A 27002-nucleotide genomic window follows, 5' to 3' on the forward strand; every position below is an offset into this window, starting at 1 on the left:
CAAGCAAAGTTGTCATGAATATTGGAGGTACCAGAGAGTACATTACATTCCCTAAAGTATGACTTTCGTTTCATTCAAAGTTGTCTAATTCCCACCAACGACTGTTGACGTAATGCACATTTCCCCTCGCAAACTCAAGACCTTTGGCGTACTCTGATAGAGTGCGAACTTCGCACTGCGAAGTGACGCCAGCACAGAGGCAAGATGGCGAAGGCGAAGGCGTGTGTGCGTGCGTGCAGCTTCTTGAGTGTCCGATCCGCGTCTGCATGCACTTCATCAAGCGGCAGCTGTACGCGCGCGATCTCTCAAGGAGGGGAACATGGGGGCGCGTTGAGACCGCCCCTCACTGAGCAGGGGGTGAGACGTGCTTTGCGGCTACATGTGGTGCATGTACCTCTCGATGGGAATTAGACAACTTTGAATGAAACGAAAGTCATACTTTAGGGAATGTAATGTACTCTCTGGTACCTCCAATATTCATGACAACTTTGCTTGCAAATTAGGCCAACTATGGCCGGGCAAAGGTGTAGCTCGTCCTCCAACGAATCAGCGTCGCTGAGGAGGTCGCGAACCGTTGCAGCAGCGCTCCGTTGCTCTGTGATGCGACGCAGGTCTCGCAGCTCCTTGCCGCGCGCCGACAACCGCGGCATCCAAGTCCAAGCCCGCGAAGGCGTATGTATGGTGCAGCAAGCTGTGAGCTGCAAACTGACAAAAGAAATCGTCTTTGTTGCTGCAAACTTTGATTTGGGGTACTCAATTGACCCAACGTTGATTGGTCAAATATATTCATGCAGAAGGCTCTACAAAATAAAAATCCTTCTTGTTGCTGCGAAATTGACTACCACTAACGTGTAGCAGTGTAGCAGTTTATTTTTTGGCATAAGCGATGAATTATGATAGGAGTTTGTATTCGTTGGCTTAATTCTGAGCGGAGTGAACTGCGAAACTATGTTCAAAGCGTGTCATAAAGTTTTTCTAACGAGGTGTAGTAAGCACCGAGTCGATTTCTAGTGGCGCAAAGTGGCATCTGTTGCTGAGAAGGCTGCGCTGAGAAGGCTATTAGCGAGTACCAGTCACGTGCACGAAGCAGCTAGTGTACGTGATGACCATCGTCAAAGTGCAACGAGCGACGCGCAGCAACTGTAGCCAAGGCTCTGAGTGCCAGGATGCTTCCAAGGACCAACAGAGCTTCAAGGAGAGACGACCCAGCAGCAAGGACTACAAGGAACAGGATCGAGGACGGACGACGCAAGAAGGGTACGTAAGTACTGGTAAAGATATCCGAAGCGGCGGCGAAAGATAGCGAGCAGCAGTCAAGACGGCGGCGGCGACGGGGTGAACAAGCGGAGGAAGAGTCGAAGAGAACATGACATCGAGGATAGCACACAAGGGGCGTGGAAGAACGAAGGGGTGAGGGAGGCAACGCTGGAAACTCGCCGACGTGCCACCTCACCCAAGGCAACGACCAAGACCGACGATTGGCCAAGATGTGTTGGTCAGAAGCCGTTGGCCGGCACCCATGGCGCCCACGCCACCAAGTGATGGCAGTAAAAGTGTAGTCAGTATCGAAATAGCGCTGTAGGGTACAGATCAACCCATACAGTAGAGCCAAGCAGAGTGTAACGTCAATACACGAAGCAGTTGGCCGTAGCAAGTCGACTAAGGTCAAAGTGCAGTCGAAGTGAAGAGCCCGGTCCGAGGTGACGAGCAGCGTGCACACAGAGTCACAGTGCACACGTGCGTCCATCGACGACCAGTACCCCGCGGACACATCCGCCGGAAGGGAGAACCGCGAGTTGTGCGCGCACGTGGGCACAGCTCACATAGGGACAGCTCCAGTCAGCTATCGCCTACCTGGGCCCGATAAGAAGCGGAGGGGTCGAGGATCACGTGCGAGCACCTGGGATTGGCGACGTACAAGGCGTTGTGCGTGTTGGATATCGCGTGGAGCGGTGTATATTTGTATAGGTGACGAACTGGCGTTGCTAGCCGCCGAGGACCCCGGCGCTGCAGAGCCGCGGACTCGGACAAGGTGCGGACGGTAGCTGCAGAAGGGCAGATCGCTTACTGTGTATTGTAGTCACATCATAACGTGTTGTACAGACCACATGGTTGAGTGGTGCCATGCGCGAGCTGCAAAAGACACCAGCGCTCCATCGTGAAATTACTGAAGTATACTGTAGTTCGTCGCTTTGCCTTAAACCCCTTTGTCGTTTTCGATGATTGGCATGGAAGATCGCCATTAAGATCGACGCTGGGTTCCATACCACGCGCTATCCTAACCAACAAAAACTAGCGATTGCAGACTTGAGGCTTTATTGGCATCACTACCGAATCGTGGGGGTCCGGCTATCAGCAAGGATCGAAGCAGGCTGAGCATCTGCGCATGTGACTGCATGTATTTAAAATATGGTGACTTTGGGTTACTCGTAATGAGCCTACGAGAAAAGCGAAAATTAAAAAGAATCGTTTGAAAAAAAATATTAACTGAGACACCCTAATAGAAGTGAGATGTCCGCCACGGGGTTTCATTCCCTTGAGCATGGCCAACATTGCTCGGATGTTGGTGTTCACGCGCCGAGGTTGTTTGGTAGCATCATGCAGTACTGGAGCATCTTCACAATTCGCGTTGGGCTAATTTACGGCGCACACCAGCAAACTACATGTAAAAGCAAGCTGCTCGCTGCAACACCAGCCGGAATCACGGACAGCCAGAGAGTATTTGCGATTATTGCCACTGTACTGTTAATTTATCCACTTCGCTACGCTCCAACCGCGCTCACTAGAACCTCCACGTTCCTTTTCGCGAGATGTAGTGTCCAGCTAATGCAATGCCACGACTGAGCAACATCCTGTACAACCTGGAGTTTTCATCTGCAATAGGAAACGAATAGCAGGGCGCATACCTTCTAGTGCTCCATGATCTCGTGGTGGCACTGTGCATGATCTTTGAGCGGCAGGCTGCCACTCAAAACGATCACAAAGAAAAAAATGGCAGGTCTCAGCAATCATACCTGTATGAAACAGCTTTCGTTCGCAACACGCGGTTTTGTCATTGATCGACATGACAACTTTTTCCTGACTCAGAGAGCATGTCTTCACATCCCAGGAATCCGTACAAACGTACTGGTAATGGTGCACCGACAGAACAATTTGCACCCAACAGTAACACGCCCTACGTGTAGCATTCCACCAGCACATCGGTCAGTCACTTTTTGCCAGTCCTGCCAAAGGGTGAACTGCATTTGATCTCACTTCGGATTTTATCGTCCAGCCAGCGCCAGCAACTCTTACGCTTACCATGGCCCCCTCACTTGTGTCAACCTGCATCGTCGCTGGTGTTCTGTCTAGCGCGGCTCTGTTGGCGCCAACCGCGGACGCGCACCAGATCGTCTTGCAGCCTGAGCCCCAGTGGACTACGAACGACAAGGAAACCAAGTACAACCCGCTGGCCTTCCTTGAGAACCAAGGGTTCGCGACCCAGCAAGACTTTCGGGAGTGGCGCACCAAGAACGGCTACAAGACCCTGCGCGACTTCATGGACCATGGCAAGTACACGGTGACCAAGGGCGCCGACTTCTCTTGCGGTTGGACCGACCCCAAGGGCACCCCGCAGCCCATTCCGGACGGAGACGCCATGCGCTCCACGGGCTACACCCACGATGGTCCGTGCGAGGTCTGGATCGACAACACGCGCGTGCTGCAGGGCGACAACTGCCACGAGAAGATCGCCGACAAGGGCTACACGATCGACTACTCGGCTTGTAAGGGCACGTGCACGCTCCGTTGGTACTGGCGCAGGTGTACAAGGCTTGCATCCCGCTGACGTCGGGATCGGACTCCACGCAGCAGCAGCAGCAACAGCAACAGCGCCTGCGGGTGTAAAGGGGCTGAGATTCTCAGTATGAGTGGTCATATTCGTGTATCAAGATGTCAGCAAATGCGTGTTTCTTGCTGTTCGTTTGCACCATAGCGCACCGGATTACAATCGCCATCAAAATGAGGCAGTGTCTGACTCATTCGGAGCTTGATTCCACTATCGCAGCATTCATTCACCGAGAGCTTACGCTAGTACATGTAACTTTGATCTCGAAACACTGGCAAGAGATTGAAGTTCGAGTTAACACGGTGAGTATCATGGGCTCCACTAGGTCGCTCATCATGGAATCGGAAATGCCACCAGTGTTAGTACTTGGAAAGACTTAGCCAAGATGCCAAGATGCACCGGTTTGCTAATACAAGTTCAATGACAGCATACACTGCCATTCAAGATCGTATAAAGAGCAGCGCACGGCGGACAGCCTGGCGCGTTGAAGACCCGCCGCGCAGACCGAGGGATGGCTTCGCCGGCACAGGTTGATGCAGAGCGTGGGACGCCGAGCCCGTCTCGGAGTAATCGCTCCGTAAGCGACGTCGCTTGCAGTAGTAAGTCGGCGGCGCATCCACGCTTTGCGGTGTGTCTCCGGGAGAGGAGAAGCCCCCTCGCTTGAAGCCGCGGACACTTCAACCAGCGTTAGCAGCAGCAGCATCACTGGCGAAGCGGAGGGAGGGCCCATCCAGGCTTTTGGCCGCAGCCGGAGCCATTGTCGTAAGTGCTCGTCGTAGCGTCGAGTGGGTACGCCGAGCGATATAATACAGCAGGCTTACCGCCGGCGCAGTGCCATCATCGATGGGGATTCCCGGCGGTTGCTTTGCGGGCCGAGAAAAATCCCGCCACCCGAGGCTCGGGCGCTGCGACGGCCTCTTTGCCCACGCACAGATGGCGATCGAGCGCGCGCGCACGGCGGCCGAGTGCCTCGGGGCGCTTCCGCGTGAGAGAGCGTGACAGAGACTGCAGCGTGGCGCGCGGCCATCGGCACATCGGCCATCGGCGGTGCCTTCGTAGGGCCGGCTGAGACTGTATTGGGCGGAAGTCGGTGCGGCACGGGCGGCGATTGGCGCAAAGTGCGCGTTAAGTCGGCAGAATGCCATTCTGCCGACTTAAAATGGAATGGTAGGCTTCTCAACGTTCAGAATGCCATTCTGAGAATGGTGGTCGCGCGCGATTGCGCCGGGGGTGAATCCTCGGCCGGTCGGACAAGCAATCCCGTCCAGAATGAATAGTATTATTGGACGCAGGTCATTGCGATAGGAAGTTCCTTCAGCCTGAAATAATACACCAAGATAAGAAAGTAATTTACCACAGCAATATCAGCTCACACAGACAGATCCGAAAACAAGCATCGACTTTCGCGGGGCGACATGTGGCCCTTGACCGTTTACGCATCGACCCAGGAGCAGAGCCGGGCCATATTACGCACCGCGGGCGGTCTCCTTTGCGCTGGACGGACGCGATTGCGCCGCCGCCGATTGATTCCCTCTCACTGCCCGCCCCGCAGCTCTCCATCCATCACTACCGAATTGGCCACCAGGAAGGCAGGCAAGTAAGGCAGGCAGGCAGCAACCTAGCTAGCCTCTAGTCTATTTCGACGACACCGAACGAGACAGCAGCAACGAACGACACCAACCACGATGCTCACGGCCCACCACCAACTGTACCAGCAGCACCGCCACTCGAGGTCGAGCTCGTCCGCTGGCGCGACGCCCGCCCGCAAGCGCGCGGCGCCCTCCCCGCTGCAGCCGCTGGCCGCGCTGCTGGAGCAGCTCTCGCTACGCGTGGCCGCCGTGCGCCGCTCCAAGCGCGACGTGCGCTACGAGCTCGTGGTGGAGCACGCCGCCTCGCAGACCCGCTGGCGCAAGGCGCGCTCCTTCGACGAGTACAAGGCCTTCCAGGCGCGGCTGCTGGCGGCGCTGCGCCTCGGCCACTTCTGCCAGGCCGAGTGCCCGTGGCTCTACACGTTCGTCAAGAGCTACTTCCCGGGCTCCGCGACGCTCTTCGGGCTGGGCGGCCACAGCGACTGCGCCGTCGAGAAGCGGCGCGACGCGCTGGAGCACGTGCTGACGTCGCTGCAGAGGTTCGTGGTGAACCGCCAGAACGCGGCGGCGTGCTCTGTCGTGGCCGGCAGCGTGACGCAGTTGGTGGCGGACTTCGTGCTGGGCGACGTGAGTGACAAGCGCCACCCGCTGAACGGACTGTGCGGGTGTGGCAGCAGCAGCGGCAGCCTCGGCAGCCTGCGCGACAGCGTGTGCTCGTCCATGTCGGTGACGTCGGACGAGGGCGACGAGCTGGCGGACGAGGCGGCGGACGCTGGCGTGTGCACGCTGTGCAACTCGAGTCTGGACGGCGAGGCGTTCGGTGCCTCGTCGTCGCCATCCGAGACGGACAGCTTCCACAGCTCGTCAAGCCGCCGCAGCAGTGTGATGAGCTACGCGACGACGCTGTCGTGTGGCCACCAGTTCCACGACGAGTGCATCGTGTCCAAGCTGAACGAGGAGATGCGGTGCCCCACGTGCCACGCGGAGGTCGACTCGTTCTGAGCGAGCTTACCGACTTATTTATTCATGTACAGCGCATGCTGAGGCTACCTCAACGATAATATGAAGTAATGACATCGTCTACTTGAACGGCATCCAGTCACTGGACCAGTGGTGTTTTTGATTAACTTTATTGCATAAGAGGTTTCGTCTGCGGTGAGTTTTTACTAGATAGCGCTGTTCGACTTTGTGTCGTTAGCAGGCAGAGTCGGCGTTGACATGATCGGTTGAGGCAACCTGGGTTGAAGTGAAGCAGTGAGCTCCCGTGCCTCCGTTGGCGGAAAACGAGATGCTTGCAGCCACCGTTGCACATATCTCCTTATACCACGTACGGTAGTGTACATGTATGCACCATCTTCTTCGGCGATGCAAGTATTCTTTTTCTCAAAAGTGCCAAGCGCGTCTAGGACGTCTCGACGAAACTTTCGTTGTCACCAGGAGTTAGCGACCTAACGCGCGCTCGCTCACATGGCCCAACTTGCATCTTTTTTAAATGCGGCGTGTTGCACCAACAACCACAGAGGTTTGTTTCGTTTTTCATCTACACTGTACCTAGGAAACATAAAAATCGAGTAATTTTGTGGTGAATACAAAAGCAGTCGTTGTCGCCATTCTACCTTCATTTCGTTCACCGAGAGGACCATACTCAGCACATTAGTGTGGCATTGAAGCTGAAGACTATAAATGATCCGACGTGCTATCTTGTTGCTATCTACCTGGATTTTGTTTGCCGAGAAGATCGTGCTCAGCGTACACAACTGGTTAAATCATTATTGAAACTGAACACGGTAAAGGGAAACTACTTATAAATACTCCCCAATATTTGACTGCTGACCGAAATGCCACCTAACCTTCGAGGAAACCTGATAAACCTGCACCAAGCATTAAGAACGTATGCCGACTTAAAGCGGGACGTTTTGTTTGATAGTTTTCATTTTAAAAAAATCGGCGATTGCTTAAACTAAAGTAACAAGCAGAAGACGGCCAGTTTTCTTAATAGACACCTTTTGCTCACGTATTTTACGGATTCTGCTGCCTCCCTGAGTTTCGTAAATTGTAAAATTGCCAACGACACTTTTTGCCCACGTATATTCAATTAGGTACGAATATCAATCTTCGACAGGGAATCGAGGCCAGCTAAGTACCACACGGACTTTACAGCTCTAGTTGATGGCCCCTGGCGCTAGAATAAAGGGTTTACACTATAGCTGGAGTCGTCCGAGGTGACGAGAGGAAGTCGGGTTGGTGCTGCTCTCGTCCTGAGTGCTCCCAGCGTTGTCCCGCAAAACCTCAAACACATAAAAGTAAAAACCTTCAGTATTGACACCGGGGAGCCTCGAACTACGTGTACATCGGGCAGATGAACAAACTCTCGTGGATGCTCCAGCGTTGACACTGGGTCCAGGACCAGCTCCATCTACCCGAAATGGGTCTTTCGTCACGCGTTCTAAGAAGGTGAGGGTCTTGAACCCCATCGTCTATACACAAGCACCGCCTTATAGCAAACACTAGCGTTTCCGCCTTGTTTGTGATTGATTTCAGCTAAGCTTAGCGTGTTCGTAGAGACAGACGATTTTCATCCGTTCATCATGCAGCCGCTCGGAAATGTAAAAGCTGACTGGCACGAGGACCAAATCTGCTCTCCTTGAAAAATATTTATCTAGCTACGCCTTACGGCGTACTTGAAAGATCGATTAGACAACCGGTACCGCATGCAGTTTGCTTGAAGGGCTTTTAGTGTTAACGTAGACTTACACTACTTAGAGCAGCAAACAACGGACGCGTTTGCAATATATACATATCGTTGGTGTATTGTCAAAAGCTCGAACATGTTTGCAGAGTACACTATTCTGCAGCATGTACGTCATGCGTGTGTACTAAGATTCACAAGCGGATCAGCTTTATCGCGCTTGACGAACAGCCCATCCAGCACAAGATCACGTTCTGCACCAAGTGCGTTGAGGGATGCGATTAAATGGGATGCCCAGAAGCCTGTTCAGAGCCAAGCTGTTGGTTATGAGGCCTACAACGAGTTTTTGACCGCCTTGCGGTCAGATGTGGAACTATATAATAACTGTGTGGCGGTAGAAAAAATATGTTTAGCCCAACTGACCCGGGAAGATCTTGCCTTTAACGACGGCTGCAACACGTCAATTTTCATCTTCTATGATCAAGGACAAGTGGATATAATACTCCTCGTTCGGCTTCACCTCGATACAAGCACAGCGGCGTCGTGCGGTTGATGCGCATGCCGTCTTCTTGTACAACTCGTAAAATTACTATAGTAACTCGGTAAATTACTTTATATACGGTTTCCATAAAACATTATATATCAAAGGTATACCATGATAAACAGTATGTCGTTCTGGAATTTTACCGAATGACTTTCCCGAATTTTGTGCGGAAACGTGTGCTCGAAAACGCGTAAATTACGTGGGCAAAAGGTGTCTAATGCTTGGTGCAGGTTTATCAGGTTTCCTCGAAGGTTAGGTGGCATTTCGGTCAGCAGTCAAATATTGGGGAGTATTTATAAGTAGTTTCCCTTTACCGTGTTCAGTTTCAATAATGATTTAACCAGTTGTGTACGCTGAGCACGATCTTCTCGGCAAACAAAATCCAGGTAGATAGCAACAAGATAGCACGTCGGATCATTTATAGTCTTCAGCTTCAATGCCACACTAATGTGCTGAGTATGGTCCTCTCGGTGAACGAAATGAAGGTAGAATGGCGACAACGACTGCTTTTGTATTCACCACAAAATTACTCGATTTTTATGTTTCCTAGGTACAGTGTAGATGAAAAACGAAACAAACCTCTGTGGTTGTTGGTGCAACACGCCGCATTTAAAAAAGATGCAAGTTGGGCCATGTGAGCGAGCGCGCGTTAGGTCGCTAACTCCTGGTGACAACGAAAGTTTCGTCGAGACGTCCTAGACGCGCTTGGCACTTTTGAGAAAAAGAATACTTGCATCGCCGAAGAAGATGGTGCATACATGTACACTACCGTACGTGGTATAAGGAGATATGTGCAACGGTGGCTGCAAGCATCTCGTTTTCCGCCAACGGAGGCACGGGAGCTCACTGCTTCACTTCAACCCAGGTTGCCTCAACCGATCATGTCAACGCCGACTCTGCCTGCTAACGACACAAAGTCGAACAGCGCTATCTAGTAAAAACTCACCGCAGACGAAACCTCTTATGCAATAAAGTTAATCAAAAACACCACTGGTCCAGTGACTGGATGCCGTTCAAGTAGACGATGTCATTACTTCATATTATCGTTGAGGTAGCCTCAGCATGCGCTGTACATGAATAAATAAGTCGGTAAGCTCGCTCAGAACGAGTCGACCTCCGCGTGGCACGTGGGGCACCGCATCTCCTCGTTCAGCTTGGACACGATGCACTCGTCGTGGAACTGGTGGCCACACGACAGCGTCGTCGCGTAGCTCATCACACTGCTGCGGCGGCTTGACGAGCTGTGGAAGCTGTCCGTCTCGGATGGCGACGACGAGGCACCGAACGCCTCGCCGTCCAGACTCGAGTTGCACAGCGTGCACACGCCAGCGTCCGCCGCCTCGTCCGCCAGCTCGTCGCCCTCGTCCGACGTCACCGACATGGACGAGCACACGCTGTCGCGCAGGCTGCCGAGGCTGCCGCTGCTGCTGCCACACCCGCACAGTCCGTTCAGCGGGTGGCGCTTGTCACTCACGTCGCCCAGCACGAAGTCCGCCACCAACTGCGTCACGCTGCCGGCCACGACAGAGCACGCCGCCGCGTTCTGGCGGTTCACCACGAACCTCTGCAGCGACGTCAGCACGTGCTCCAGCGCGTCGCGCCGCTTCTCGACGGCGCAGTCGCTGTGGCCGCCCAGCCCGAAGAGCGTCGCGGAGCCCGGGAAGTAGCTCTTGACGAACGTGTAGAGCCACGGGCACTCGGCCTGGCAGAAGTGGCCGAGGCGCAGCGCCGCCAGCAGCCGCGCCTGGAAGGCCTTGTACTCGTCGAAGGAGCGCGCCTTGCGCCAGCGGGTCTGCGAGGCGGCGTGCTCCACCACGAGCTCGTAGCGCACGTCGCGCTTGGAGCGGCGCACGGCGGCCACGCGTAGCGAGAGCTGCTCCAGCAGCGCGGCCAGCGGCTGCAGCGGGGAGGGCGCCGCGCGCTTGCGGGCGGGCGTCGCGCCAGCGGACGAGCTCGACCTCGAGTGGCGGTGCTGCTGGTACAGTTGGTGGTGGGCCGTGAGCATCGTGGTTGGTGTCGTTCGTTGCTGCTGTCTCGTTCGGTGTCGTCGAAATAGACTAGAGGCTAGCTAGGTTGCTGCCTGCCTGCCTTACTTGCCTGCCTTCCTGGTGGCCAATTCGGTAGTGATGGATGGAGAGCTGCGGGGCGGGCAGTGAGAGGGAATCAATCGGCGGCGGCGCAATCGCGTCCGTCCAGCGCAAAGGAGACCGCCCGCGGTGCGTAATATGGCCCGGCTCTGCTCCTGGGTCGATGCGTAAACGGTCAAGGGCCACATGTCGCCCCGCGAAAGTCGATGCTTGTTTTCGGATCTGTCTGTGTGAGCTGATATTGCTGTGGTAAATTACTTTCTTATCTTGGTGTATTATTTCAGGCTGAAGGAACTTCCTATCGCAATGACCTGCGTCCAATAATACTATTCATTCTGGACGGGATTGCTTGTCCGACCGGCCGAGGATTCACCCCCGGCGCAATCGCGCGCGACCACCATTCTCAGAATGGCATTCTGAACGTTGAGAAGCCTACCATTCCATTTTAAGTCGGCAGAATGGCATTCTGCCGACTTAACGCGCACTTTGCGCCAATCGCCGCCCGTGCCGCACCGACTTCCGCCCAATACAGTCTCAGCCGGCCCTACGAAGGCACCGCCGATGGCCGATGTGCCGATGGCCGCGCGCCACGCTGCAGTCTCTGTCACGCTCTCTCACGCGGAAGCGCCCCGAGGCACTCGGCCGCCGTGCGCGCGCGCTCGATCGCCATCTGTGCGTGGGCAAAGAGGCCGTCGCAGCGCCCGAGCCTCGGGTGGCGGGATTTTTCTCGGCCCGCAAAGCAACCGCCGGGAATCCCCATCGATGATGGCACTGCGCCGGCGGTAAGCCTGCTGTATTATATCGCTCGGCGTACCCACTCGACGCTACGACGAGCACTTACGACAATGGCTCCGGCTGCGGCCAAAAGCCTGGATGGGCCCTCCCTCCGCTTCGCCAGTGATGCTGCTGCTGCTAACGCTGGTTGAAGTGTCCGCGGCTTCAAGCGAGGGGGCTTCTCCTCTCCCGGAGACACACCGCAAAGCGTGGATGCGCCGCCGACTTACTACTGCAAGCGACGTCGCTTACGGAGCGATTACTCCGAGACGGGCTCGGCGTCCCACGCTCTGCATCAACCTGTGCCGGCGAAGCCATCCCTCGGTCTGCGCGGCGGGTCTTCAACGCGCCAGGCTGTCCGCCGTGCGCTGCTCTTTATACGATCTTGAATGGCAGTGTATGCTGTCATTGAACTTGTATTAGCAAACCGGTGCATCTTGGCATCTTGGCTAAGTCTTTCCAAGTACTAACACTGGTGGCATTTCCGATTCCATGATGAGCGACCTAGTGGAGCCCATGATACTCACCGTGTTAACTCGAACTTCAATCTCTTGCCAGTGTTTCGAGATCAAAGTTACATGTACTAGCGTAAGCTCTCGGTGAATGAATGCTGCGATAGTGGAATCAAGCTCCGAATGAGTCAGACACTGCCTCATTTTGATGGCGATTGTAATCCGGTGCGCTATGGTGCAAACGAACAGCAAGAAACACGCATTTGCTGACATCTTGATACACGAATATGACCACTCATACTGAGAATCTCAGCCCCTTTACACCCGCAGGCGCTGTTGCTGTTGCTGCTGCTGCTGCGTGGAGTCCGATCCCGACGTCAGCGGGATGCAAGCCTTGTACACCTGCGCCAGTACCAACGGAGCGTGCACGTGCCCTTACAAGCCGAGTAGTCGATCGTGTAGCCCTTGTCGGCGATCTTCTCGTGGCAGTTGTCGCCCTGCAGCACGCGCGTGTTGTCGATCCAGACCTCGCACGGACCATCGTGGGTGTAGCCCGTGGAGCGCATGGCGTCTCCGTCCGGAATGGGCTGCGGGGTGCCCTTGGGGTCGGTCCAACCGCAAGAGAAGTCGGCGCCCTTGGTCACCGTGTACTTGCCATGGTCCATGAAGTCGCGCAGGGTCTTGTAGCCGTTCTTGGTGCGCCACTCCCGAAAGTCTTGCTGGGTCGCGAACCCTTGGTTCTCAAGGAAGGCCAGCGGGTTGTACTTGGTTTCCTTGTCGTTCGTAGTCCACTGGGGCTCAGGCTGCAAGACGATCTGGTGCGCGTCCGCGGTTGGCGCCAACAGAGCCGCGCTAGACAGAACACCAGCGACGATGCAGGTTGACACAAGTGAGGGGGCCATGGTAAGCGTAAGAGTTGCTGGCGCTGGCTGGACGATAAAATCCGAAGTGAGATCAAATGCAGTTCACCCTTTGGCAGGACTGGCAAAAAGTGACTGACCGATGTGCTGGTGGAATGCTACACGTAGGGCGTGTTACTGTTGGGTGCAAATTGTTCTGTCGGTGCACCATTACCAGTACGTTTGTACGGATTCCTGGGATGTGAAGACATGCTCTCTGAGTCAGGAAAAAGTTGTCATGTCGATCAATGACAAAACCGCGTGTTGCGAACGAAAGCTGTTTCATACAGGTATGATTGCTGAGACCTGCCATTTTTTTCTTTGTGATCGTTTTGAGTGGCAGCCTGCCGCTCAAAGATCATGCACAGTGCCACCACGAGATCATGGAGCACTAGAAGGTATGCGCCCTGCTATTCGTTTCCTATTGCAGATGAAAACTCCAGGTTGTACAGGATGTTGCTCAGTCGTGGCATTGCATTAGCTGGACACTACATCTCGCGAAAAGGAACGTGGAGGTTCTAGTGAGCGCGGTTGGAGCGTAGCGAAGTGGATAAATTAACAGTACAGTGGCAATAATCGCAAATACTCTCTGGCTGTCCGTGATTCCGGCTGGTGTTGCAGCGAGCAGCTTGCTTTTACATGTAGTTTGCTGGTGTGCGCCGTAAATTAGCCCAACGCGAATTGTGAAGATGCTCCAGTACTGCATGATGCTACCAAACAACCTCGGCGCGTGAACACCAACATCCGAGCAATGTTGGCCATGCTCAAGGGAATGAAACCCCGTGGCGGACATCTCACTTCTATTAGGGTGTCTCAGTTAATATTTTTTTTCAAACGATTCTTTTTAATTTTCGCTTTTCTCGTAGGCTCATTACGAGTAACCCAAAGTCACCATATTTTAAATACATGCAGTCACATGCGCAGATGCTCAGCCTGCTTCGATCCTTGCTGATAGCCGGACCCCCACGATTCGGTAGTGATGCCAATAAAGCCTCAAGTCTGCAATCGCTAGTTTTTGTTGGTTAGGATAGCGCGTGGTATGGAACCCAGCGTCGATCTTAATGGCGATCTTCCATGCCAATCATCGAAAACGACAAAGGGGTTTAAGGCAAAGCGACGAACTACAGTATACTTCAGTAATTTCACGATGGAGCGCTGGTGTCTTTTGCAGCTCGCGCATGGCACCACTCAACCATGTGGTCTGTACAACACGTTATGATGTGACTACAATACACAGTAAGCGATCTGCCCTTCTGCAGCTACCGTCCGCACCTTGTCCGAGTCCGCGGCTCTGCAGCGCCGGGGTCCTCGGCGGCTAGCAACGCCAGTTCGTCACCTATACAAATATACACCGCTCCACGCGATATCCAACACGCACAACGCCTTGTACGTCGCCAATCCCAGGTGCTCGCACGTGATCCTCGACCCCTCCGCTTCTTATCGGGCCCAGGTAGGCGATAGCTGACTGGAGCTGTCCCTATGTGAGCTGTGCCCACGTGCGCGCACAACTCGCGGTTCTCCCTTCCGGCGGATGTGTCCGCGGGGTACTGGTCGTCGATGGACGCACGTGTGCACTGTGACTCTGTGTGCACGCTGCTCGTCACCTCGGACCGGGCTCTTCACTTCGACTGCACTTTGACCTTAGTCGACTTGCTACGGCCAACTGCTTCGTGTATTGACGTTACACTCTGCTTGGCTCTACTGTATGGGTTGATCTGTACCCTACAGCGCTATTTCGATACTGACTACACTTTTACTGCCATCACTTGGTGGCGTGGGCGCCATGGGTGCCGGCCAACGGCTTCTGACCAACACATCTTGGCCAATCGTCGGTCTTGGTCGTTGCCTTGGGTGAGGTGGCACGTCGGCGAGTTTCCAGCGTTGCCTCCCTCACCCCTTCGTTCTTCCACGCCCCTTGTGTGCTATCCTCGATGTCATGTTCTCTTCGACTCTTCCTCCGCTTGTTCACCCCGTCGCCGCCGCCGTCTTGACTGCTGCTCGCTATCTTTCGCCGCCGCTTCGGATATCTTTACCAGTACTTACGTACCCTTCTTGCGTCGTCCGTCCTCGATCCTGTTCCTTGTAGTCCTTGCTGCTGGGTCGTCTCTCCTTGAAGCTCTGTTGGTCCTTGGAAGCATCCTGGCACTCAGAGCCTTGGCTACAGTTGCTGCGCGTCGCTCGTTGCACTTTGACGATGGTCATCACGTACACTAGCTGCTTCGTGCACGTGACTGGTACTCGCTAATAGCCTTCTCAGCGCAGCCTTCTCAGCAACAGATGCCACTTTGCGCCACTAGAAATCGACTCGGTGCTTACTACACCTCGTTAGAAAAACTTTATGACACGCTTTGAACATAGTTTCGCAGTTCACTCCGCTCAGAATTAAGCCAACGAATACAAACTCCTATCATAATTCATCGCTTATGCCAAAAAATAAACTGCTACACTGCTACACGTTAGTGGTAGTCAATTTCGCAGCAACAAGAAGGATTTTTATTTTGTAGAGCCTTCTGCATGAATATATTTGACCAATCAACGTTGGGTCAATTGAGTACCCCAAATCAAAGTTTGCAGCAACAAAGACGATTTCTTTTGTCAGTTTGCAGCTCACAGCTTGCTGCACCATACATACGCCTTCGCGGGCTTGGACTTGGATGCCGCGGTTGTCGGCGCGCGGCAAGGAGCTGCGAGACCTGCGTCGCATCACAGAGCAACGGAGCGCTGCTGCAACGGTTCGCGACCTCCTCAGCGACGCTGATTCGTTGGAGGACGAGCTACACCTTTGCCCGGCCATAGTTGGCCTAATTTGCAAGCAAAGTTGTCATGAATATTGGAGGTACCAGAGAGTACATTACATTCCCTAAAGTATGACTTTCGTTTCATTCAAAGTTGTCTAATTCCCATCGAGAGGTACATGCACCACATGTAGCCGCAAAGCACGTCTCACCCCCTGCTCAGTGAGGGGCGGTCTCAACGCGCCCCCATGTTCCCCTCCTTGAGAGATCGCGCGCGTACAGCTGCCGCTTGATGAAGTGCATGCAGACGCGGATCGGACACTCAAGAAGCTGCACGCACGCACACACGCCTTCGCCTTCGCCATCTTGCCTCTGTGCTGGCGTCACTTCGCAGTGCGAAGTTCGCACTCTATCAGAGTACGCCAAAGGTCTTGAGTTTGCGAGGGGAAATGTGCATTACGTCAACAGTCGTTGGTGGGAATTAGACAACTTTGAATGAAACGAAAGTCATACTTTAGGGAATGTAATGTACTCTCTGGTACCTCCAATATTCATGACAACTTTGCTTGCAAATTAGGCCAACTATGGCCGGGCAAAGGTGTAGATGACTACTGGCAGCTGGAACTCGAGCGCGTTCAATCGACGCGTTATGTGGATTACCCGGCGCAATACCGACGGAGGAATGATCGCTGGCTGAAGCTGTTGCGCGACCATGATTACATGAATGACACTGAGTTCCACGACCATTTTCGACTTGATCGTGACGTGTTTTATCGCCTGGTGGAGTTAGTGAAAGATGATCCAGTGTTCTTCACAAAGGGGAACAAACCATTTCGTGGCGTTCTAGTCTCCGCATATTTACTTGAGAGTTTAGCTCCGGCCACAAATTTTGGTTAATTTACTAGGACGCAGGATGTACATGTTCGCAAATGGAGCTGCTCGGTGTTGTGTGTCTCCAAAATGGTGAGAAACCCGTCGAGGCTGGTGACTAATAGTTCAAGTGCATGTATACAGATGGGTTTCGCACCAGAAATCCTCAGCTGTTGGTGAAGCTCGCACAGTATCGGCGATTTAACCGAATGCTTTTTTTATATTTGCCAAGCGCAACTCGAGTCACAAGCCGTCACTGAATAGTGGGAAGACGATTTGTTTTCCAGGCAGGCAGTATACCACCAGAGATTACCCCCTTCAGTTACCGCTTATTAAATATTAGCTATCGCGAAATCCTAGAACTACTGTACAGTAACGTTAGGAATGGCATGTTCAGTCTAGCCAAATTAGACGATGGTACAGGCTGTCCGTGTCAAAGATGTGGAAGCCTCGGTCGTTCTTCGGCGCGAATAAAAGCAAAAATAAAGAAGCCTACATTTTAGTGTACTCAACTCGCAGACAACACGCCTGATCTACTTCAAGTGCCGAACGGAGTACTTGCGCGTGCATGCACGACGAATAACTCCAACCGAGTCCTTTCAACTGCGTCGACAGTGCTCTGTGTTTTATCTACGCGTCGCAGCGAGTAAAAGTTTTTCAGTATCCTCTTGTAGTCAGCGACTGTCGGCCGAGATATCGCCCAGCGACATCTCCGCCGACCAGGTCTTAGATGATCCAAGTTGGATCCACTCCGGAGGAAAGCGAAGCTGGGAGATCTTGGAATGTCTATAAAATCGCAACATCATCACCATGGATAGACGAACACCTGCATGGGCAATATGAAATGGCTTTGAATATCCTGCCGGACAATGCAGTACTGTATTTGCAGTAGAAAAAATAATCCTTGACAATTCGCTGTATCCGATGCTCTACCGACAAGCAGCAGTATCGTCAGTAGGCACAATGGACGGATAAGGCCGGTCACCCACGATAGTCGTAATGGAAACTGAGGATCTATGACGACGAGAATGATGCTCAACCTCTTCTCATACACACTAATTTCTCCTCTACGATATTACACGTCCAGCACGTTTTTACAGCGGATGCTGGTTGCAACGGACGTCTTCTAGAGTACACGTGCCAAGGTGAGTACAACACATATCCGTACAGTACTATGTAGTGAACGCATCGAACAGCACCAATAAATTGGTCATCTTCAATTACCTGCTCGCAATCAAAGCTGACCGCACCACTTTGCTGGCCTGCATCTTACACTTGCCCAATACAGTACTGTATAATAGCGGGATCGGTTGCCCCCAATCTCAAAGCACCGGCAGAATTTGTGTCCTGTGCAGTGATACCAAAGCGGTGGCGCACAATTTACACCATCTTGCATCAGCGAAGAAAATCTGCTGGTTTTATTGAACAGCTTTCGGGCGCTAGAGCCGTATTGTTGAGACGAAGCTTCATGTACTTTACTGATCCGAGCCCAAGCAACGATTTGGAGGGACATGCAGCACTTGCAGCCACTTGGTACAGCACCACTCACTTTCCGTTTTGCGTGCTTCATTCCAAGACTCCCCACTCCAGAACTCATGAAGCTTTCAAGCGCCACCGTCGGACTCGCAGTTGTCACTGTCTCCTCGATTGGACCTCCTTCCGTGGCCCAACAACCAGGCAGCAACGTCCCGGAGAAGCACCCGTCCCTGCCATCGCAGGTCTGCACGAAGATCACCGATGTCCTGGCTCAAGTGGATCAGGCGGACTCGAAGGTTGTCAAGTGCATCACCGAGAAATCGTCCGTGGTGATCGATGCCAACTGGCGGGACATGGTCGCTGTTAGTTCCAACGAAAGCTGCTACGCCGACAACGAGTGGAACTCGACGACGTGCTAGACCCCGAAAGAGTGCGCGAAAATCTGCGGACTGGAAGGCGCCGACTACGCTGGCAAGCACAACATCACAACCTCCGGCGACACACTCAACATGAAGCTGGAGACGACTGGCGGCGTGGGCACCCGCGTCTACATGCTGGACGCGTCGGGGAAGAAGTACAAGCAGTTCAAGCTGCTGAACCAGGAGTTCACGTTCGACGTCGACATGTCCTCGTTGCCCTGCGGCTCCAACGGCGCTCTCTACTTCTCCAAGATGGACGCAGACGGCGGCACCTCCCGCTTCCCGACCAACACCGCTGGAGCTGCGTACGGCACGGGCTACTGCGACGCCCAGTGCCAGAAAGACGTGAAATTCATCAATGGCGAGGCCAACCTGAAGAGCACGTACGGCTCCTGCTGCACTGAGATGGACATCTGGGAGGCTAACAGCATGGCTACAGCCTACACGACGCACCCGTGCTCGACCGATGGCCAGCAACGATGCATCGACGACGAGGACTGCGGAGCCACCGACGAGACGCGCTACACGGGCTGGTGCGATAAGCATGGCTGCGACTTCAATCCGTTCCGCATGGGCAACAAGAAGTTCTACGGCCGTGGCAAGAAGTACGAGATCGACACGACTCGCCCCTTTATTGTCGTTACGCAGTTTGTGACGGCCGACAACAGCGGCAGAGGCGAGTTGATCGAGATCCGCCGGTTGTAAAAGCAGGACGACCGTGTGGTGCGCAACCCGAAAGCGACGTGGCCCGCGCTGAACGGCACGAATTTAATCTCGGACGACATGTGCAACACGTCCAATGCGTATTTCGGCGACCACCCGTACGTTATGGGCGGCTTAGCCCAGCTCGGCAAGCAAATGGTGGGCGGCATGACTTTGGCTATGAGCATCTGGGTCGACTACGGGTCGAACATGACGTGGCTGGACAGTTACTCGACTGGGGCCAACCCGAAGACGCCTGGAGTTATGCGTGGTAGCTGCCTGAGTGACGGTGGTGACCCTGAGAGCGTGTTTGCAGAGAGCCCCGACGCGACGGTGAAGTTCATGAACATCCGCTCGGGCGATTTTGGATCCACCTACTAGGAACAGGAGACTTCCACTAACAAAAGGCGTTGATACATGGTCGTATTGTGAGGTAATGCAAGGATTGCCGTTGTTTGTAAATTATTAGAAGTACTATTATTAATAGTACTGCTTCAAACTAGGATATCCGTCCTAGTGCCTATATTACCTTAATGAAGGACCCTTAATATAGGATGCATCTCTACTCGATACTTAATGAAGCGGATGAAGCCTAATCAACGACTGCGCTGTGCGCTACTTTCACTAGCTTCAAGTACTGCGAAGCATGTAGCTCGTCTTCTGGCGAGAAATCGGTGAGTTGACCCCAATGCTCGCTCTTCATGCGTTTCAGGATCGAGATCTCCCCATGTCTCGGTTGTTTTGAGCTTAGATAGGCGGTCGACATTGTTTCCAAACCTTCTATCGACTTGATACTCTTCCTTCAAGCTACGATGCTGGGCCCAAATTTTCCCTACCACCGAATCGCCGTACTGCCTGGTATATCGGTCTTCATGCCTGTTAAATGACTCGGCAAACGCGCCATGAGTGATAAGAGCAGATTCTTTACGAGACGCCATGGCGTATACTGTGTCCTGGGCGGACAACGTAATGCCCAGGACCCCGTCAATAGATTCCTGTTTAGCATCACGAACTACGAGAACCAAGCCAAACTGTCTCGCATCTCTTAAATTAAAGTTCACTCGAAAACAATGACGCCTTATACTCAGTCTTCACCCCACTTAAGCATCAGGGCGGTTCTGGAGCGTTGTCACTAGCTTATTGCGGGTACTGCTCGGATACAGTGACATGTTTGTACTGCAGTTACTCAAATCATAACTTGGCTGGCCGCGCGAGATCCGTGACCACAGACAAACTATCCACCTCAAACTGATCGAAAGCGAGCAAACCCTTTCTTTTTGCAGCGCAACCGATTTTAATAGTTGCGCTTGAGTGTCAAAAACTCGCAGGAGTCATAGATAGAATCCCACCGGGTTTCAGCATAGTGAAGACAGCTCCCTACACTACGTTTGGTAGACACGTGCGTATGCGTGAAAGACATATCTGAAGGATCGTGCGAAAGTCACAACAAAGCTGTCTAAAACCAAGAGCAATTGGTTCATGGCCAGGTATAGTTCATAACGGAAGCCGCAATTGGTATGTAGCCATCCTGTTAATACAGGACGCTGGCAGAGCCTTAATTTAGGAAGTGCGCCCAATTTATGTTCATCCTTCCTACAGTGACACCTCCCTAAATGAACCCCTCTAACTGACTGGTTAGGATTCCTCGACTGCAAACGGGATTATATGGATTTCACTATAGGTGTTCTATAAGTGATCAAAAACCTCTTTATTCTCTAAATGGTCGCCATTGTTGGCGCCACAACCCTCTAAATGGACGCCGTAGTAATAGATCCAAACTCATATATTTTTCTCAATCACTTGCCTGCCTCCTCCCACGTATGCCATTGCTACCACTACTCCCGCCACAACAAATCGAACGAAGAGAGAAATTTTATTTGGGATGCTAAGTTGGAACAAAGAGTTTGCAGTAACTGCAAGCTTGTAAATACTGATAAATAAGCTAGCCACAGTATTTTACAATCAGCGCAGCGTACATATATATATTACGAAAAACTAAAATATTATGATGCCGAGACAACTAGGGGCTGTACAGTAGATACCAAGCAAAAGAAAAAACTGCAGGCATGGTGGCATATCGGGAAAACAAATATTCCCATAACCTCACTGTATTGAAACTCACGTACAACCTGAGGGGATGCGATTCTGCTAATACCAATGAGAAGAAGGAGTAGGAACAGACAATACCGCGCCTACCGTTATTGGTTAAGTTCTGTCTGTGTGAAGACGAAACAAAACAAGAGTACGAAAATGCTGGAGGGGTACCAGGTAAAGAAAGCCCTTGTACTGTGCACCTAACATATGAAAATGTAGCCATTAGAAGTGTAGCCATTTCTTTATCTGATCAATTCTTTAACTGAAACAGCGTATTAGACCGAGCGAACTGGGTGTCATTTATAGAGGTGTGACTGTAGTTTGACGATGCCTGACTATTAAACATGCTTTAGGGTTTCGAACACTCAGAAGTTGTCGATGATGATGATGAGGTATACCGTATTGGACAAGGGGGTCAATACCGAGTCCTAACAGTCCTACTGTAGTGGTTTACCCTTGACCGATTCACTACTCACTTCTTTTTTGCTGCCCAGGAACTCACGATGATTATCTGCACCGAAAAACTCGAGGCTTTGTTGCAGATGCTCCACCATTTTGGGGGAGCGTGGAGTGGAGTTGCTCTGGATTACTTCGAAGTAGTTACATGTATGTGAACTACAGCGAGAAAACCAAATATCTCAATACCTCACAAGGTTTACAGACATGTAAAACTAGTAATTCGAGTACTTTGTATTGAGGGATTGTCCATGTACACAACAATGCATACTTCTGAATAAATAGTCGAGTACAATTGAATTCTTGCCATTACGTAGCTTTGAACTACAGCACTACTTCGAATCAACTGAAACTGTTTGCGCTACTTAAAACTCTTAGGGGAATGAATCATTGCCAACGCTCAGGAGCAAATGGAACTACGGGAGTATGTAAATTGCGCAACCTACGTTATTAAAGTAAGAATTAGATTTTTTTCCACTCTTTTTTCTTCTTATACATGTAGATGCATGTTGTACTGAGTCAGAGCAGGTTACTGAAGGGGTAGTCATCTGAGATAGCCTATATATCTAAGCCCACTGTGTCATCCGCCACACTTTGTGGCATTGGACACCGGCCAAAGTACACAGAGCGAATCAAGTCAATGAATCTGAGGCTGTAACGCGGGGTTTCAAATCCCTTCTACGATCATAGGGATTCGTCAACACTTTTGCCTGTGATTTTAACCGAGGCACTCGAGCAGTTCTCTCATTTACCAACTTACCGCAAGCCCCCTCCCCACTCCTTCGACATCAGCGATGGCTACCCAACCAGCTCCGTACAACTCCACCATCGAGCCGAATGCCGACGCCGAATTCCCCGCCGAGAAGGGCCGCTACCACCTCTACGTGACGTACTCGTGCCCATTCGCCTGTCGAGCGCTGGCCGCTCGCAACCTCAAGGGCCTCGAGGATGTCATCAGTCTCTCGGTAGCTCACCCAGTGTACCAGAAGAGCAGGCCGGACGACGAGAGCGACACGCACTTGGGCTGGGTGTTCGTTGACCCCGAGAAGACCCCGACCGTCGTCGGGTTCAACGGCAAGGAGTACCCCACCGCCGGGTGCATCCCAGACACTGTGAACAACACCACGTTCGTCCGGGAGCTGTACGAGAAGGTGGACCCGACACCACGCAAGTTCTCGGTGCCTGTGCTGTGGGACAAGAAGACGCAGACCATCGTGTCGGAGGAGTCGGCGGGTATCCTCCGCACACTCGACTCTGGCTTCCGTGATTTGGTGCCGTCCAACTTCCAGCTTTACCCGGAGGAGCAGCGTGGGGAGATCGACGCTGTCGAGAACGGATTGCTGGCGGAGATCAGCATGAGCCTCATCAAGTCACTCTTCTCCAAAGACTCGGAGACCGCCCTGGTGGAGCTGGAGAAAGGCTTCGTGGGCATCGCCAAACTGGAGGAACTTCTGTCCAAGCAGCGGTATGTCGTCGGCAACAGCGTGACGGAGGCCGACATCCGCCTTTTCAACACGCTGATCCGCTTCGACGTTTCCCAGAAGAAGACCAACGAGCAGAACCTCACGCAATTTCCCAACGTTGTCGGTGTAAGTTGCTGCGGTGGCGATGCTTTGGATTGTGGCGGGAGTTTGTACTAATGCGTGTGTTGCATTTTGTGTTGCTTTGACGCCAGTACCTGCGGGACCTGTACCAAATCCCTGCCATGAAGCGCACGGTGAATTGGGACCACCTGAAGATTGCTATTGTGAACCACCGACCGGATGCACCTGTCGCTGAGGGGCCTTTCATTGACTACGATGCTCCTCACGGTCGCGACTAACTCGAGCCGATCTATTTTTTTTGCGTCCAATGATTTCAACTGAAAAAAATGAACTAGCTCGAATTTTATTTTTATTGATATTCATGATAATTTCAAAGTTTTGGGCTGTTTGAAGTGATATGTATGAAGCTTTTCAGACCTTATTACCAGCAACGTCATATGAAGTGATGAGCTCACTTAATCTCTCCTTACACAGAGTGAAGAGCCATCAGTTACTCTGGTGTTTGCCTTCTCTCGCACCTTGTACTTCCACTTTGCTGCAAAGTATCCTTGGGAGTGGCGGAGCAATCGGTAACAGCAGTATTTTGACGTGAAAGCTAAACAGAGGCGGGGTAGTTGGCACTGCAGTACTCCTACGTCAACGTCTACGCCCAATAGTTGCATTCCGCTAATTGCATTCCGCTGATCAAGTAATCGTAATCTCCAGCTATAATTTAGCGAGACACAGTGCGTTTGGATGAAATATGAGTTGATGCATTCCAAATAGAGGAATTCTGAGCGGAAAGCTCGCCCCAATTTTCGACAGGAAGGAATCATGTAGGCCTGGTGGGACCAAAACAGAAGCTAGAGAATAGATAAACTGCTAGGGTTGCCTTTAATTCATTTACAGGGCGTTGCGAAGTTGATAAGAGCAATGCAACCTGCGTTGCACATCATTGTGCTGCCTTCTATGCCACTTTCAAAAGATCGCAAGGTGATTTTACGAAATGTTTTAGCGAGCCACATTACACAGAAGTCAAAATCAGCACGACGTGAACCGCTCTGTGTGGGTCATACTCTACTGTATAATACATCTGCATACTTTAGATAACCCAGGTTGTCAGCATCGCCCTTTGGACTTCGTAGAAATCGGGATCTGACTCACGTGTCATCCAACAGAAATTACAACTTGTTGCTGTTGTGACATTCTACTGAAAGCTGCAGCACTTCACATTCCTATCGAGAGGGAAAACTTAGGTTTTTGTCGTTACTTTCAATTGAGAAACCGGTCTTCTTTCTCATAATTAGCGTGTGTGACTATCTCGATGGCTGGACATGTACTGCTGCATCTTAGTGATCGGTAAGAAAAAATGATGAGACTACTTCGAAGTAGTGTTTAGACTTCAGTAAAGTATTTTTTAAAGCCCAAGGACTTCGACTTTTAAGTCGAAGTCCTTGGTGATCCGTTAGAGTAATTGAAGAAGTACTTGTGCTATCAGTACTCGTTAGTTATATGGCATCGTACTGATGTTGCCCAACGTTTTGGATTTCTACACTTTTGGAACCTTAGTTTATTGCCATATATCCCAGCTACCGGTAGTTCTTAGCTCATTAATAGGAAACAAGATTTTAGCTGCCAAAGTTTTGGGTGGGATTTCTTCCTCAGTGCCAAGAAGAAGAAGAAGAGCCCATAGCGAATTCACAAAACATGTACAGCATACCAGTAATTGCACCGGGGCTACAGTAGATCGATAACTCATGTTACAAAGTCGGCCAAGCATTATTATCGACTCGTACGACTTATTGATGTGCTACAACAGCTTGCTCAAACTTGTCCTTGTCCGCCAATACGTGTACCAACTTGGTATTACCAAGTCAACGTTTTCGCATGAGAGATACTTGGACGTCCCTCGTGCTGCTGCCAACCCTCGCATTCCGCAACCAAACAGATAACGCGATCAAAGCCCAAGTACATGTATACATGTAGTAGTAGACAGCGCGCTGTCGTTCAAATCCAATGCACAAACAGATGGAAGCAGGAGCCTTCTCTGTTTGCTGAGTCTCGATTTTGCTGCTTTGCAGAGTGATCCGATGGCCTAAACCAGCCACTGTCGTTCATTTCTCAATCTGCCCCCCCCCTACCCAAGTGCGTTCCCGACGTGGCGGCCGGCCTGCAAGCATGAGGTTCTACGTCACGGTCCTGGTAGTTGCGGCCTGCCTCGTCGCCTCATCCCACGCGCTCCCCGCAGACCAGGCGGCAGTCTCCCGGGCTACGTCGCTAACTGAGGCTTTCTCCGTCGTCGACAAGGAGGGAGTTGAGGAGAAGCGGCGCCTGCGATTCAAGTCGACCAACAAGGGTAAAGAAGACGACGCTAATGAAGAAGTAGAAGAACGAGGCGGTGGTTTCAACCTCGACCTCACGGGGGTGGGGAACTTGTTCAAGGCTAAAGACCCCCAGGGAATAGCAGACGCGGCGAAAAAAGCCGCTAGTATGGAGTTCTGGGGGAAAGTGGCGAACAGGCTCAGCTTCCGACGTGAGCGATTTCCTTCGTGGCAGAAGGACGGTATGGAGGTCAACTCGATCATCGCCCAACTGGAGGCCCACGGCTTCACGGGCAAAAACTTCGACGAAATCGCCAAAAAGTACGCCCACTTCAAGCAGACTGGCGAGATTTTGTAATCTCCTAGATGCTAGAAAAACGTGTGTAGTGGTAAGCAGATCAAGAAGGTTTCTTTTAAATGTTCAGACTCGAGTTTAGTGTGTTCATACTGTCTTCAAAGTGGAAATTGAACTCTTATTGGTGAGTTGGGCTGATATGCTAAATGACTTGTTAGTAGGGTGTACTACAACGATATTCTCGCATTAGATTAGCCACGACCAAAAAGATCGACAGACCGTTCGGAATCTAGAACACGCATCTTGCTCGTTTCGGACCTTGTTCGTGCCAAGAAGCCAATATCCTCTTTTGCTGGCACGTAGCGAGACCTTTTAGATCCTATAATTTATTCAACCAAATCAGGCAGTATTGTAAAGCTTGGCAGCAAGGGCGTGAAGCATATCGAGGCGAAAAGGTTACGGTAAAGACTCAGGCGAACTTTTAAAATAATTGCTTTTAGTTGATCTTGCTGACAGATCACATTTAATTTTGCCAATTCTCACCCCTTACAAAAATGGAGGAACTGAAAAAATACTTCATACATACTGTATGATAGTTTGGCCTTTTATGCCATTAGCTATACCATTAGCTTGTGCTATTACTATTCGCCACGAGTTCTCTGTCCACTAGCAATGAAGATTGATGCATATTCAGCGAAATGTTTTAGTTGGAACTAAATGGGAAGATACTACGTCATTAAGGGATGAAGAGAATGGTTTTTGATTTACCTAGCTAAACGATAAAGTCTTCGGAGTTTTCTTGGGGAGAAACTAAGGGTGCATCAGTAATAAAGGAACTTGGTCAAACAGGTCGATGGACTCGAAGCGCTTCGCCCTCTTCTGTAGTTCTACTTCGCATTTCTTAAAAGGTAAAGCACCTCTGTACATCATACGAAATATCTGGTTTGCCACCGCGCAAATTCTGGCACCCAGCGCCGTCCAAGTGGAGTAGCCTGCTAATTTTCGAAACTACTAACGAAAGCGCGAGTACAGACTTAAAAAAAATGTATATGCAAGTTGCGAGCTTGCTGGCGACTTGAAAAGTGAGACTGAACAAAATCTCTCGGTTACTCAAAATCTCGTGGTTACCCATAACGTACTTACAACAAGCTTGAAAGTTCTGTGATGGAAAAACGAAGGCACGGCTTATCTTAAGTTTCAACCTGGTCGTACAGCATATCGTTCCCGTTTGGATCTCACCCTGCGCCAAAA

General features: G+C 51.7%; 8 protein-coding genes across 8 annotated transcripts; 6 read left to right on the forward strand and 2 right to left on the reverse strand.

The window, feature by feature from the left end:
* Nucleotides 1-3301: 3301 nt before the first annotated feature.
* PHYSODRAFT_501575 (hypothetical protein) lies at nucleotides 3302-3826 on the forward strand (the record flags this gene model as incomplete). The annotated part of the gene is made up of 1 exon (XM_009528714.1): nucleotides 3302-3826. The coding sequence occupies one exon, from the start codon at nucleotides 3302-3304 to the stop codon at nucleotides 3824-3826; it is 525 nt and encodes a 174-aa protein (XP_009527009.1).
* A 1589-nt stretch (nucleotides 3827-5415) lies between these two features.
* On the forward strand, nucleotides 5416-6497 carry PHYSODRAFT_286005 (hypothetical protein). The gene has a single exon (XM_009528715.1). The coding sequence runs from the start codon at nucleotides 5512-5514 to the stop codon at nucleotides 6415-6417; it is 906 nt and encodes a 301-aa protein (XP_009527010.1). The 5' UTR covers nucleotides 5416-5511; the 3' UTR covers nucleotides 6418-6497.
* A 3170-nt stretch (nucleotides 6498-9667) lies between these two features.
* PHYSODRAFT_286006 (hypothetical protein) lies at nucleotides 9668-10747 on the reverse strand. Its single transcript, XM_009528716.1, has one exon. It carries the CDS (start codon nucleotides 10651-10653, stop codon nucleotides 9748-9750), a length of 906 nt encoding a protein of 301 aa, XP_009527011.1. The 5' UTR covers nucleotides 10654-10747; the 3' UTR covers nucleotides 9668-9747.
* A 1591-nt stretch (nucleotides 10748-12338) lies between these two features.
* PHYSODRAFT_499978 (hypothetical protein) lies at nucleotides 12339-12863 on the reverse strand (the record flags this gene model as incomplete). The annotated part of the gene is made up of 1 exon (XM_009528717.1): nucleotides 12339-12863. One exon carries the CDS (start codon nucleotides 12861-12863, stop codon nucleotides 12339-12341), a length of 525 nt encoding a protein of 174 aa, XP_009527012.1.
* A 3359-nt stretch (nucleotides 12864-16222) lies between these two features.
* Nucleotides 16223-16435, forward strand: PHYSODRAFT_455636 (hypothetical protein; the record flags this gene model as incomplete). Its single annotated transcript, XM_009528718.1, has 1 exon — nucleotides 16223-16435. A coding segment is annotated over one exon (213 nt), but the record flags the coding sequence as incomplete, so codon positions are not given.
* Nucleotides 16436-18060: 1625 nt separating this feature from the next.
* PHYSODRAFT_331860 (hypothetical protein) lies at nucleotides 18061-19443 on the forward strand (the record flags this gene model as incomplete). Its single annotated transcript, XM_009528719.1, has 3 exons — nucleotides 18061-18297; nucleotides 18361-19011; nucleotides 19069-19443. 3 exons carry the CDS (start codon nucleotides 18061-18063, stop codon nucleotides 19441-19443), a joined length of 1263 nt encoding a protein of 420 aa, XP_009527014.1.
* A 2963-nt stretch (nucleotides 19444-22406) lies between these two features.
* Nucleotides 22407-23434, forward strand: PHYSODRAFT_331861 (hypothetical protein; the record flags this gene model as incomplete). The annotated part of the gene is made up of 2 exons (XM_009528720.1): nucleotides 22407-23201; nucleotides 23288-23434. The coding sequence occupies 2 exons, from the start codon at nucleotides 22407-22409 to the stop codon at nucleotides 23432-23434; spliced, it is 942 nt and encodes a 313-aa protein (XP_009527015.1).
* Nucleotides 23435-25313: 1879 nt separating this feature from the next.
* Nucleotides 25314-25814, forward strand: Avh1b67 (Avr1b-1 avirulence-like protein; the record flags this gene model as incomplete). The annotated part of the gene is made up of 1 exon (XM_009528721.1): nucleotides 25314-25814. One exon carries the CDS (start codon nucleotides 25314-25316, stop codon nucleotides 25812-25814), a length of 501 nt encoding a protein of 166 aa, XP_009527016.1.
* Nucleotides 25815-27002: the final 1188 nt, after the last annotated feature.

Source organism: Phytophthora sojae, assembly GCF_000149755.1.
Source record: "Phytophthora sojae unplaced genomic scaffold PHYSOscaffold_4, whole genome shotgun sequence".
NCBI lineage: Eukaryota > Oomycota > Peronosporomycetes > Peronosporales > Peronosporaceae > Phytophthora > Phytophthora sojae.

What these genes read in the sequence shown, in the direction of transcription:
- PHYSODRAFT_286005 (XM_009528715.1), top strand. Translation starts at nt 5,512, where the DNA reads ATGCTCACGGCCCACCACCAACTGTACCAGCAGCACCGCCACTCGAGG.
- PHYSODRAFT_286006 (XM_009528716.1), bottom strand. Translation starts at nt 10,653, where the DNA reads ATGCTCACGGCCCACCACCAACTGTACCAGCAGCACCGCCACTCGAGG.